Source organism: Trichechus manatus, unplaced genomic scaffold (assembly GCF_000243295.1).
Source record: "Trichechus manatus latirostris isolate Lorelei unplaced genomic scaffold, TriManLat1.0 scaffold00001, whole genome shotgun sequence".
Taxonomy (NCBI): Eukaryota; Metazoa; Chordata; class Mammalia; order Sirenia; family Trichechidae; genus Trichechus; species Trichechus manatus.
Genome location: NW_004443937.1, coordinates 45,121,894 through 45,135,060, shown reverse-complemented (window position 1 = coordinate 45,135,060; position 13,167 = coordinate 45,121,894). Strand labels below are relative to the sequence as shown.

At 42.8% G+C, this 13,167-nt stretch overlaps 1 protein-coding gene across 1 annotated transcript in view; it reads left to right on the top strand.

Annotated features, from left to right (window-relative positions):
- Positions 1-13,167, top strand: part of MAGI1 (membrane associated guanylate kinase, WW and PDZ domain containing 1) — a 659,819-nt gene that overhangs the window by 613,431 nt on the left and 33,221 nt on the right. Inside the window, exon 18 of the mRNA XM_004368768.2 lies at positions 7,289-7,320. Within this exon, the coding sequence (XP_004368825.1) occupies positions 7,289-7,320 (32 nt within the window). The remainder of the gene's footprint in view (positions 1-7,288; positions 7,321-13,167) is intronic.

Below are 13,167 nucleotides of genomic sequence, written 5' to 3'. Positions count from 1 at the left end.
CTTTGCTTTTTCACACTTTAAAGAGGTCTTTTGCAGCAGATTTGCCCAAATCCGCATCATGTCTTCCATTTGGTTAGCTACTCTGCATTCAAGAGCAAGTTTCAGAATCTCTTCTCACGTTTGTTTTGGGTTTTTCTTTCTTTCCTGACTTTTTAATGACCTTTTGCTTTCTTCCAGTATGATGTCCTTGATGTCCTCCCACAACTTTTCTGGTCTTCTGTCATTAGTGTTCAGTGCGTCAAATCTATTCTTGAGATGGTCTCCAGATGCAGGTGGAATATACTCAGTATACTCAACGTCATATTTGGTTTTAATTTGGACTTAATTTTCTTCAGCTTCAACTTGAACTTGCATATGAGCAGTTGATGGTCTGTCCTGCAGTCAGCCCCAGCCTTGTTCTGACTGTGATGGTATTGAGCTTTTCCATTGTCCCTATTCATAGATGTAGTCAATTAGATTTCTGTGTTTTCCATCTGGTGAAGTCCACGTGTATAGTTGCTGTTTATGGTGTTGAAAAAAGATATTTGCAGTGACGAAGTCATTGGTCTTGCAAAATTCTATCATGTGATCTCTGGTGTTGTTCCTATCACCAAGGCCGTATTTTCCAGCTGCAGATCCTTCTTTGTTTCCAACTTTCTCATTCTAATTATCAGTAATTAGCAATGCATTTTGATTGCATTTTTTATCAATTTCAGATTGCAGAAGTTGGTAAAAGTCTTCAATTCCTCATCTTTGACCTTAGTGGTTAGTGTGTAAACTGGAATAGTAGCTGTATTAACTGGTCTGTCCTGTAGGTGTATAGATAACATCTTTCCCAGACAGTGTTGTGCTTCAGAATAGATCTTGAAATGTTCTTTTTGATGATGAATGCAACACCTTTCCTCTTCAATGTGTCATTCCCAGCATAGTAGAGCATATGATTATCTGATTCGAATTGGCTAATATCAGTCCCTTTCAGCTCATTAATGCCTTGGATATCAGTCTTTATGCGTTCCATTTCATTGTTGGTGACTTCCAATTTTCCCAGATTCATAGTTTGTGCATTCCATGTTCTGATTATTAATGGATGTTTGCAATGGTTTCTTCTCATTTTGAGTCGTGCTACATCAGCAAATGAAGATCCCAAAAGCTTTATTCTTTCCACACCATTAAGGTCGACTCTACTTTGAGGAGGCAGCTTTCCCCAGTCATATTTTGAGTGCCTTCCAACCTGAGGGGCTTATCTTCTGGCACTATATCAGACAATGTTCTGCTGCTGTTTATAAGGTTTTCACGGGCCAATTTTTTCAGAAGTAGACCACCAGGTCCTTCTTCCTAGTCTGTCTTAGTCTAGAAGCTCCACTGAAACCTATCCACCATGGGTGACCCTGCTGGTATTTGAAATACCTGTGGCACAGCTTCCAGTATCACAGCAACATACAAGCCACCACAGTACAACAAACTGACAGAGAGTGGTGGGTATGAATATAGATATTCATATTTATTTTTTAACAATGAGCTTATATTCTATGTACAGTTTGTATCCTACTTTTATGTCTTACATCATTACCTTTTTCCCATACCACTAAATATTCTTCCATTCACTCATTTTTAGTGGCTTCATAATATTTCATCTTATTGATGTAACCTGTTTACTCAGCCCTTTGTTCCTGGAAGTTCAGATTGTTTCCAATTTATAACCTCTTTAGTGATATCTTGAACATCTTTTAATATAAATCTTGCCAACAATTTCTGATTATTTTCTTAGTACAAATTCCTAATGACGTGATTACTGAGTCAAAGTTGGCTATAATTTTAGGGTCATTCATTTAGGTTTATGCATTGATATATTTTAGAATAATAGAGAAAGCTAACGGGGTCTGAGATCGAAATGTGTTCAGAAGTACTAGTTTTCTCTTTGATATCTAAGACTAGCCCCCACCAAGTTCTCGCAGAAATCTCCTTTTAGTCTTCTCTACTAACTAGCCCTATCGACGTAGCTATCTATCTAATTATCTACCTACCTACCTACCTACCTATCACAGTACCCTGCCTCTCTCACATTGTGTTACCTGACCCAGCTCCAGTAAAGTTTTTAATGTACCATTTTGCTTTACAAAGCTCCAAAGAATCCCTTATGTTCAGTGTCTTGTGGATTAGGGACATACCATTTGGTAGGATGCTGCGAAGGAATCCAGAATAGTCAATCATCATAATAAAAACATTAAAAGTGATGACATAACATTTATTTGTAGATCTACTTTGTATATGACAGTAACTTTAGGATTCATCCTTTCAAAGCCCTTTGCATTTTTATTGATTCTTTCAGTTAATAAGTTCGGTTGGCATTCCCACTTCCTTTACACCTGGAGGATATTTGGTCCAGAAAACTCCAATCTGTTTCCCAGCAACTCAGGTTTTATTCATCTCAGTGCTGAAATGCAGTGCTTGGCTTCTGTCTGGCTTCCCTGATAGCCTAGCTGAGCTATGCTACTCCTTCTCTATTTCCACTTAGTTCGGAGGACAAACACAGGTCTTACTCTCAATAGGGTGCTTAAGGAGTCTACACGTATACACTCAATTTGGGAAGAAAAAAGCAACTCTTAGCAAATGTAGAGGTTGGTGAGGGCTCTGGAAATTTGAAAGTGCAATAAAAGGTTCTGAAATTTGCTACATTCGTCTTACTTAGAAAAGCAGTTTAGACTTCGTTTATTGTGGTCTCTGTGTGTATATGTATGTGTGTATTTATAAATAAGTAAAGCTTATCTTGTTGTAGAAAATACTAAAATAGATAATAGAGTCACCCACGGTCTTACCAGCCAAAGAAAACACTGTTTTTGGTATATTACCTTCTAGTCTTTCTTTCCAAATGTACCTGTATTCTATTATATTTTGACTTTTTTCATATAAATTGTGTGCAGATTTTGCCAAAAATAACATTCTGCCATTTAGTTCCATGAGAAGATGTTACTAAGATAGTTTATAGCCTTGATACTTAAATGGAAAGAGGTTCTTCGTCCTCAAGTTAACTGGTTAGGTTTCAGCCAGTAGAAGGGAATTTGCCATTTGTTTCCTCTGAAGGGTCACCTTTTCCATGGGGAACTTCAGAGATTTGGGTCTCAAGCTTTTCTCACCCCTGTTGATTACACTTAGACTGGCACTTTGAAGATGCACTTCCCCATAAAAGTTTTCTGGGATCTCTTTGAAGTAGCATTTGCTGCCTTCTAGGTTCTAAGAGCAAATGGTGCCATCTATGAACTCTTTCTTCTGCCTCGTCTGAACACTCCCCTTCCTTGCTCTGAATGGATCAGATGAGCCTTAACGTCTTAATGGACAGGTGCTGATTCCGCCCGTGTGCCTCGTACGCAATAAGTGGCACAGTTTACACAACGCAAGCTTCCTGCTGCCACAGGGTGCTCCGAGTGAGCATTTGTGCTGTGGAGAACCACAGACATGCCACACAGTGTGGGCACTGCTGACTCTCGTAACACATCCTGCACCGGGTGGTCTGCCATCAACTGTAGCTGGACAAGAGCTGTGTCCTGTGATTTCTGGGTCTTGGAGAATTCTGCCAAACCATGACCTTTCAAGTGTTTTCCATTAGGTCTACCAGCTGTTTTCAATCCCTCTGAATAGTTTTGGCTAAGATAAATTATAAATTGTAAAATGGAGGTTTGTTCTAGCATTCATATTTATTAGATTTTAAGATTTAATGACCATCTGGACCTAAAACAAATCTTTGATTTTTTTTAAAAGCAATCAAATGATGTCTCTTGATTTTGACTATTTAAATAATAATTTGTGGTCACAAGTCTTTTTTTGGCTCCTGTTAAAGGTGTGGCTTTTTAAAATTAGAGGAGCCCTGGTGGTGCAGTGGTTAAGTGCTCGACTGCTAACCTGAAGGTTGGCGGTTTGAACCCACCAGCTGCTCCTCGGGAGAAAGGCGTGACGTTCTCCTTCCGTAAAGATTACAGCCTTGGAAACGTTCTGGGGCAGTTCTCCTCTGTCCCATGGGGTCGCTAGGTGTCGGAATCGACTCGATAGCAGCTGGTTTGGTTTGGTTTGGGTTTTGAAACTAAGGTTTTAGGCAACTAGGTAACAAAGAGGAACAAATTCTTTGTTGTACAATATAGCTTGTTGTGTTGATTCAGCTGCGATATTTTGGAATATTCCATGGACTGCTTCCTCAGAGGAAACAACATAGATGGCATAGTTAGTTACCCCCATGTTCTTCAGACTGGTTAGTTTTGTACAGTTAACAGTGGAAGGACTGTTAATTAATTAATGCTTATGTTTAAATTAGTATTTTTTTGCCTTAGTGAGATGTGAATATGATCTTCGTTAAAAGGAATTCTAGATAAGGCTAAAGTCTTCTTAAGCTAGCCTCCCCAATCTGTGCCCCGACCCCCAGCCCCGTCATCTGTTTTCTGTTTGGTAGGTTCATATACACGGAAGGAAAAGTCTCTGTGTTTGAGTGTGTTTGACACCTGTATCTTACTGTACCTGCCATGGCGTGGCACACCGTTCTCACTCAGCATGATGCTTTGGAGGACATCGGTGGTGTTCTCCCTAGGGATAGCTCATTCCTTTTAACCTCTGCAGACTGCTCTCTAGGTTGGCTATCCCGCAGCTTTTTTCCAGTGGTTTCCAGTTTGCTGTATACCAACAATGCTGCCGTGAACATCCTTGTGTGTGTGGCGGTGAATGTGTGTGCAAGTGTTTTCTCTGTGAGAGACAATGACAAGTGCCGTTTTTCTTATATGTGAAAATCCTAGGAGACAGGAAGTTTAAGACTGGCCCAGAGGAATACAAGTGATTAGTAGCAAAGTGTGGACTGAAACCATTTTCCCTGACTCCTACCTAGTTGGGCATTGTTTCCAGATTTTTGTAGGTCATCAGGATCTTGGGCACAGTCATGGCCAATAAAACTAAATTGGGTGAAACTTATATATTCAAATGAACTAAGAAGTTCTGCAATAATTAGGGAAAAATCTGAATTTAAAGATGTAGTATTATGTAATTCTCAAGTGTTGTACAGTGATCCCACACTAATATAACTTGATAAAATTCCTTAAGGTAATTGTATTAATGAACAAATAAAAACACCTAACAATTATTTGTTAAGAATAATGACATCTCCAAGGTAGATCACTTATTCTTATCCATCGGAAAAATTTCCTACAGTCTTTTTTATATTTTAATAAACTTAGCAAATGATTTTTTCTAGTTGGAGCAAGATAACCGTAGCTGTTTCCTTTCTAAATGATCTGAATTAATTAGCAAAGGAAGGTGAAAGGGGTGGACATTTGAGTGCCTGCAGGTGACAGGTGCAAGGCTTTTAAACATTTTGTCTTGTTTAACTGTCCTAAAAATCTTAGGAAGTGAGCCTTATTATATCATAAATGAAGGAACTGAGGCATGGACCCAAAACCAAACCCACTGCTGTGAAGTTGATTCCAACTCATAGCGACCCTATAGGACAGGGTAGAACTGCCCCAGAGAGTTTCCAAGGAGCGACTGGTGGATTCGAACTGCTGACCTTTTCGTTACTAGGCGAGCTCTTAACCACTGAGCCACCAGGGCTCCTACTGAGGCATAGGGGGCTCTGAAGCAACTTGCTGAAGGTTGCCTGTTGGAGTTTGCCAGACATGAGAGAGAAGTAATGCTCTGTACTGTATATATGTCATAGTTTCCTTGAGAGAGAAGTAACGCTCTGTACTGTATATATGTCGTAGTTTCCTTGAGAGAGAAGTAACGCTCTGTACTGTGTACATATCAGAGTTTCCTTCAGTATGGTCATTAGACCCCCTGCATCAGAATCCCTTGGGCCTCTGAGGGTGGGGCTTGGGATTCTCCATTTTTAACAAGTAGCCACGCATTCGCTGTGCACACTGAAGTCTGAGTGCCACTCTGCCCGACCTTAGTGACCTCATTTTGGTGATGTGATGGGCCCTGCCGGAAGCGTGCCCCCAGATGCCTTTTAGGATGAGTCATTCTCATCATGCCTCACTTGCAGTGGGGAGATTAGTGATCATCTGGTGGCTCCCTCCTTCCTCGGTCCTCTTCTTCCTCGCTCACTTGGTTACTGGTACTGAGCTGAGCATGGCTCCTGGTTTCTCAGGTCACTTCCAAAAGAGTTGATATCATCATGCCACTTGAGCATCATTTTCTAAAAGAGGTGGACATTGCCAGTGCAAAAGTAATCAGATCCCAAGTATACCTCTTGTGCTTTATACAGATGGAATCTGCACTGTTGCATTCTAACCCCTTCTCAAACAAAAAAAACCCGAAACTATTACTTTAGAAACACGGATGTGTGTTTTATTTCCCTTTCCAGCCTCCCTTCCCTACACTCCCTGGTCGTAGATTCCTGGAAGGCTTCCTCTGATTGCTGCTAGTGCTCCTGGAAGTGAGAAGCTGCACGTCCCTTCCATATCCAGTCCTCCACCGAGTACGGGCCCTCGCAAGAGCCAGCTAGGTTCCATGACCACCTTCGTTCCCTCCGCCTTTCTCTTTCTCCATGATTATCTTTTCTTCTCAGCTCCGTGAAATTTCTCTCCTTCACTGGCATACTACATGCTTTACCCTGGAGGGGCTCATCCAAGCCCCATTCCTTCCCAACAAGCTGAATAGGAGATTGCCTGGATGACTGACAGCCACGGAGAGGTGTGCCATCAGCCAGAGGGGTCTCAGACCAACTTGGATTTGTGTTCATGTTTTATCTTTCTATGCTGGCAAAAGAGCATCTGTCTTTGTTTTGGCGTTCAGCTCATCCAAATAAAGAAGGTGTTTCCTCTCCTGAAAGGCAGATAAAAAAAATAAAGAAAGAAGAGGGCAAAAAAGGAAGAAAAACCATTTTAACCATGTACTCCTTTGAAACTAAATATATACCCCTCCCACTGTCCTGGTTGGTCTGCGTGCATTGACAAGTGGACCGTGTGGAAAGGGAATATCCTGGACTTAATTGTAGATTGAGACTCTCTTAATCCAGAAGAGCATTTGAGATTCTGTCCAAGTGTTCAATTTCCCAGGCCGCTGAGGTCTGTGAATTTGTTTTCTCAGCCTCCAGGCTGCTGCAGTACAAGTCAGCATAGCTAATGCAGATAGATCTCCTGCCTCTCGCTCTCCTCCTCCCACTGCTCTGATTCCATATGAACAGCCTGGTAACTCCAATGCTGGGGAGAAATCGGACATAACTCTGCAGATGGCTAGGTGGCTGTGAAACACCTGGGGATTGTTCTTTAAGGAAAAGGTAACATTTATATGCTAATGATGTCTTCCCCCTCCCCTCCTTGTTGCCTTTTTCCAGGACTGCCTGTTGCAAAGAAGAGCCCAAAGTCGGTAAGGACTTGTCAGTTACTTGGTGCTTGTTCCGGGGTTGGGGTGGGTGAGAGGTGGAAGGGGGTGCTGTCTGGCTCGACTTCACTGAATGTGTTTGAGAGTGGATGGGGAGACAGGAGCGGAGGTTCGTTTTATTAAATTCTGGGGGATCTGTCTGGTATGGAAGGTATTTGGGCTTGTCTTTGTAACTGTGTAGTGATTTGTGGGCAGGCTGCAGGAGCCAGGAAAAAAATGCATGTTTACCATCTTCTCTGTAGAAATGCATCTCAACTCTCCTAATGGATGAGTTTCTTAGCTGTTTTAACTTGATAAAAATGCCATTGTTTCTTTTGGGAGGAGGGGAAATAGAAAAAAAAAAAGCTCCACCTTCTTCCCGGGTAGCATTGCTCTCAACTGGTGTTCCCAGCCGTTCACTTGGGAAGATGCTCCCTGAGCTTTCGTGTGAACAGGATGGCGAATTATTTACAGAAGAACAAGCCTGTGGGTTTAAGGAAGAGTTTCCCTGCCTCGGCTGTGTGGCCGTGCTCAGGCGGCACAATGTTCACAGCCTCGGCACTGAGAATAAGGCATTCCCTTGCTGTGGGATCGTCCTTTGTTGTTTTACTGGCTTTAGCAGCATTATGCTGCAGGTATAGGATTCCTAAAAAAAAAAAATCAGTGTTTTGCTGTCCTTTCTAATCTGGTTTCCCTGAAGACGCATCACCTAGTTGACATGTTAGCTAATAGCTTAGAGGCTGTGGTGTTTTGCTTGGTGATGTGGGCTTCTGCTCCAGGGTGCTGACAGCACGTTGAAACGCTACTCAAAAACTCAAAATCTAGCACTCGGATGCCTGTGAAATGATCCAGTGCAAGGGGTTTCCCAATTCGTTAACATTAGGATAACGGGGGTGTTTCCATGTGACTGAGAAGATTTTGGGGAGGGGAAAATATACAGCTTTCTGCCACCCAGGAAAGGAGAACCTTAAAACTTCGCAGCTGGTGGCACTGCGGCTGGTTTCCTGCCACCTGTCTCCACGCCGAGCGGGGAGATTCAGAAGTTTTATCAAGGAGATGAGAGAGGGAGCTTCCTGCGTCCTGAAGCCCTGCTCCTAAGTTCCCCAAAGAGAAAACCCGGCAATAACGCCGTGGGGATTGGGACACGTGACTTCAGGGTTGCTTCTCTTGTCAGTGTGTGTTAATGCCCAGGCAGAAAAGTGCTGGTTGGTGACCACACTGCAACCACAGAGCTGCCGACACTGTGCGTGTGCGTGTGTGTGTGTGTGCGCGCGTGCACGCGTGTGTGCCCAGCCCTCGGTCACAGAAACCCATTCAGCCTTCAGAAAAATAGAAGCAAACCTGGAAGCTGTGTCTTACGAGCGTGAATTAGTGTGAGCCCTCCTCTCTTATTCCCCTTCCACAGACATGCCATGTTAATCATGGACTCATTTTACATGCCCCACATGGAATGGAGTCTTTACAAGGACCATGTTGGGGGAGAAATAGGGTCTTTGCACAGGTAGCATGACGTCAGGTAGCAAGGTGTTCTTTTTTGCTTTACATCCCATTTAAAATTCCTACGCAGAAGAATTTCTGTAGATTCATTTGCATCTCTGGCCCCAAATGTGTTTTGGAATTACCTGCTGAACTCAAAGGGGATCAAACAGGTATAGAGTCTGCATTCACCAAGTCAGTTAAAAGAATTCCCCATGACAGCTTATTTTTGTAGAACCTGTGTCATTAGCAAGCAGCAAGCCAATTACTCGGGCTGCATTCCTAGGAAAAAAAGCTCTCTTAACTGCTTTGCCCACAGTCTGCTGGCTCGTAATTACCACAAGCTAAGAGAGTGATGTGTGGCTGGGTTAGACAAGAACAAGCCCCCACATCTTGGGGCTCGTCCTTGCTCGATTTCTGTGCCAGGACAGGGATGCTGGTTTTCACAGCATTGCTGGCACACCCTGGCAGCTGCTGTGCAAAATTGGGGGAATATCAGCCAAAGCCTGCTTTGCCAGTAGAGCATTCCTGCATCTATGATCAGTGGGAGCTCTGTACAGGTGGATTGAAAGCTACTTCCTTTTCTCAATTTGAATTTTGATGACGTCCTGCCAGAGAGACAGATGATGATGGGATTTTTCTGGTGGAGTTGGAGAGAATCCATGGGGACGCTGAATACCAGGGCTCCAGAGTCAGGGTCAATTATAGTTTGTGTAATTAAACACTCGCTGATGGTGTCTGGGTTGTGGTGTGTGATATGAGTACACTGTCTCTTAACCCAGGAACCATGTTTTAGTTTTCCCTTTCTTTCTTAGAAGCCCCTGACAATGTTGGCTTCCTTTTGTGACTGACAGCTTCCTTTTGCCCTCGTGCCTTTTTTTTTTTTTGGTAATGTTTTCAATAATTAAGCAGCTGGGTTTTTACTAGAACAGAAGGACTTGTCTTTTTTATCTGGTTTCCCTTCCTGTATAGACTGCACGGCTTACTCTTAATAAGCGATTTCACCTACTAGATTTAGTTTAAATGTTGAATTTGTGGTTTAGATACTCATTGAAGACAATGGCAGTATCTTAATAACATTTTATTAGTTTAATACTTGGGCTTCCATAGCATCAGGGATTTTCCTGCCAAACGGCAGAGACAAAAATAAGACACATTTGCTGTCAGGTTTTAGACCTCTCTGGGAAACGGATTCCGTGGCCCAACTTAATTGTCCTGACTGGAAACTTACTTACCTGAGAATCTCAGAGTCTACATCACACCCAAGGATCTTGTGTGTAAGACTTTAAAACACTAAATATCACACCAAACCCTTGCTTTTAAGTCACTGTCCACCTGTTCTTCTATTAGTTCATTTCCCAACTGTTCCTTCCTCCATCAGTCCATCTGTCCATCCACCCATCATGCATCTGTCCATACATCCATTCATTCATCTGTCCACTTGTCCATCTGTGCATTCATCAATCACGCATCGATCTATCTATTCATCCATTTATTCATCAAACTGATATTGAGAACCTGCTATGTTTCAGATTCAGTGTGAGGCACTGGAAATACTATAATAAATAAGATGGTCACAGTGCCTTTCTTCGTGGAGCTTATAGTCAATTTATTGATTGCTCCTTTCAGAAAAGTATCTGTTGTCACAAATCAGAATAGTCGTGTATGCATTCATTCGTTTCATCAACAAGTATTATTGGGTACCTTCTATATGTGAGACCCAGTGCCAGCATACAGCACGAACTGAAACAGAAACTGGGGCGAGACAGACAGCAACCAGAATGCGGGCAGATCTGTACAGGCCCTTGCCTCGTGGGTCTGGTGAGCATATACTCATAAGAGTTAACAAAACAGAGATGTAATATAGAACCAGGTACAAGCATAATGAAAATCATTCAGCTCTTAATGACAATAAACTAAGTTAAGTAGTCATATGGAGCCATAAAAAAGACCCCAGATTGAGTTAGATGCTGTGATTGATCTATGGAATTCTTCGGCGTTTCCCAGCAGCCTGGGCAATTTAGGAGACCACGTCATTTACTTAGTAATATTGTCAGATCAAAGAAAGCCTGCCATATTCAGTAAGGAGACAAAATTTCTGCAGTTACTAAGACCTTCTCGTGGAGTTTTCACGTGGGGGACATCAGGTGCTGTGCAAGGCATTCTCTTCAACAACTTTTTTGTAGCAAATGCAGCAAGCTGAAAGGTAGCAGTAATGACAGGTTTCCATTCCCCCTCCCCTGAAAGAGATGCTAAGGAAATTGCCCAGAACTAGTCAAGAGAAGTCAGGGAGAAACACAGAGACCTAGCTGGTGTGCACAGCGAGTGACTGTGGCCTGAGTCATCTGCTTTTGTGTCCCCGCCTGTCTCTCATACTCTCCCAGTTGTTTGGGGCCCCTCTCCTTCCTTTCCCCTAAGCTGCTCGTCTGACAAGCAGGGCAGTGACAGAACCAGTCAAAGCTCCTACAGGCTCCAAGGAGCAGCAGTGAGAGAAGTAGATGGGAAAAGGATTAGGATTACTTAACAAGTCTCTGGATGGTGCAGTTAACCCACTCGGCTGCTAACCGAAAGATTGGCGATTCCAGTTCACCCAGAGGCACCTCAGAAGAAAAACTTGGCAATCTACTTCCTAAAACTTAGCCAGTGAAAACTCTATGGAAAACAGTTCTACTCTGACACACATGGGTTCACCATGAGTTAGAGTTGACTTCACGGCAAGTGGTTACTAGTTAAGCAAGTCTCCTTGCCTCTCACCTCCCATAACTCATGTCCTTGACTCTTGGGGCCTCTAGAAAATAGACTTTGTCATTGTTTTAGATTTCTTTAAAACATTTACTGTGAACTAAAATTCATTTTCATATCCAGTCAATGCTTTCCTTTTCTTCTCCATTAACCCCTCTTGCCTGCATTTCTGGGAGAAATCATTTGACTTAGATCCATAAATGATAGAAGGAAGAGACAAAAAGAAAGACTCTCCTGTGTTTTTTCTTGGAGTTGGGTCTCTGATTTTCACACCGCTGTTAATGACATTGGCCTAACACCTCATCAGCACTTGGAGGTTTTCCTGTTGTCCATGTGAATCGCTGCAGTGGCCTTCGGTCTTGGCAGATAAGTGAACTGTAAATAATTCTGCTTTAAAATGGATCGATTCGTCATGTTTAAGCCACATGGATTCTTTTCATCATTTAAGCTTCGAAGTGCTGTCTGTATTCATTTGCTCTTGTGAGCAAATATTTTCAGTTCACTTTGTAAGTACCTCCATTTCTAAAACATTCTGTGAAATACTGATGAGCTGATTTTTCCCCCATTTTCATTTATAAAAACCACTGCATTTCCCCGATTTCCCCGGCCTGACGGTAGTAAGGGAACCATTTGTTCTAGGGAAGTCAGTACATTTTAATTTTGAAAGGTCTTGTGACACATGTCATGGCTAGTGTGTGACCAAGGACCTTTATGGAATTTTCAAAATCAAGCCCGTTTCCTCTCCCCGGTTGGCTCTGATTTGAGATTCAGAAGTAAAAAGCTTGCTTCAAAGATATCAGTGTAGTGACACCAGCTGGTATTGGAAATATCCATCTCAATATATGGCACCTCTTTCCATCCAGTGTTGAAGCTGGAAACCTGGGAGGTGGATATCCTTGTTTCTGTAATGTCTTTATTCTCCTCCTCTCCCCGCTTCAGTCTGGTACCAAAATGTCTTTTGATTTCACTGTACCTCTCCATTGTCAATACTACACCCCTCATGTAAACTGCTCTGGTCTCTCACCTGGACTGCAGCGGCAAACACTCTCCTGACTGGTCTCTCTGCTTTCACTTCTATCCCCTCCCATTTATTCACCCCCACCCCCCAGCCCACCCCCAGTAGCCAGCACAAACTTTCTGGAAGTAAGACCATGACATGTCCCTACTTTAAGTCCATTAATGGATCCCCCAATCTTCACCCACCACCCTGAACTTAGAATGAAACCCAAACTCCTTACAGTGGCCCACAAGGCCCTTGTGTTATCTGATCTCCCAAGTTCATCGCAGGTTGCCCCCCTCCCTTGCTGTACCACACCAGCCTTCTTTCTGTTCTTCAGACATTCCAAGCTCATTTTTGCCTTGGAGACTTAGCACATGCCATTTCTCTGATGTGAATGGAATGTTTTTCCAGAGACTTTTCCTTACCACTTCTATAAAGAGCATTGTAGTATATCAGTCTGTTAAGATTATTTGATTATTATCCATGTACATGCATACACACACATACACCTAGGTACACACTCAAGTATAAATACATATCCAGTGTACCCCTCAGCAGCCGGCACACAGTAGGTGATAGGTAGGCGTTAACTGGATGAGTGAATACAGTTACTGCAGGTGGGCACTCAGGAGGGC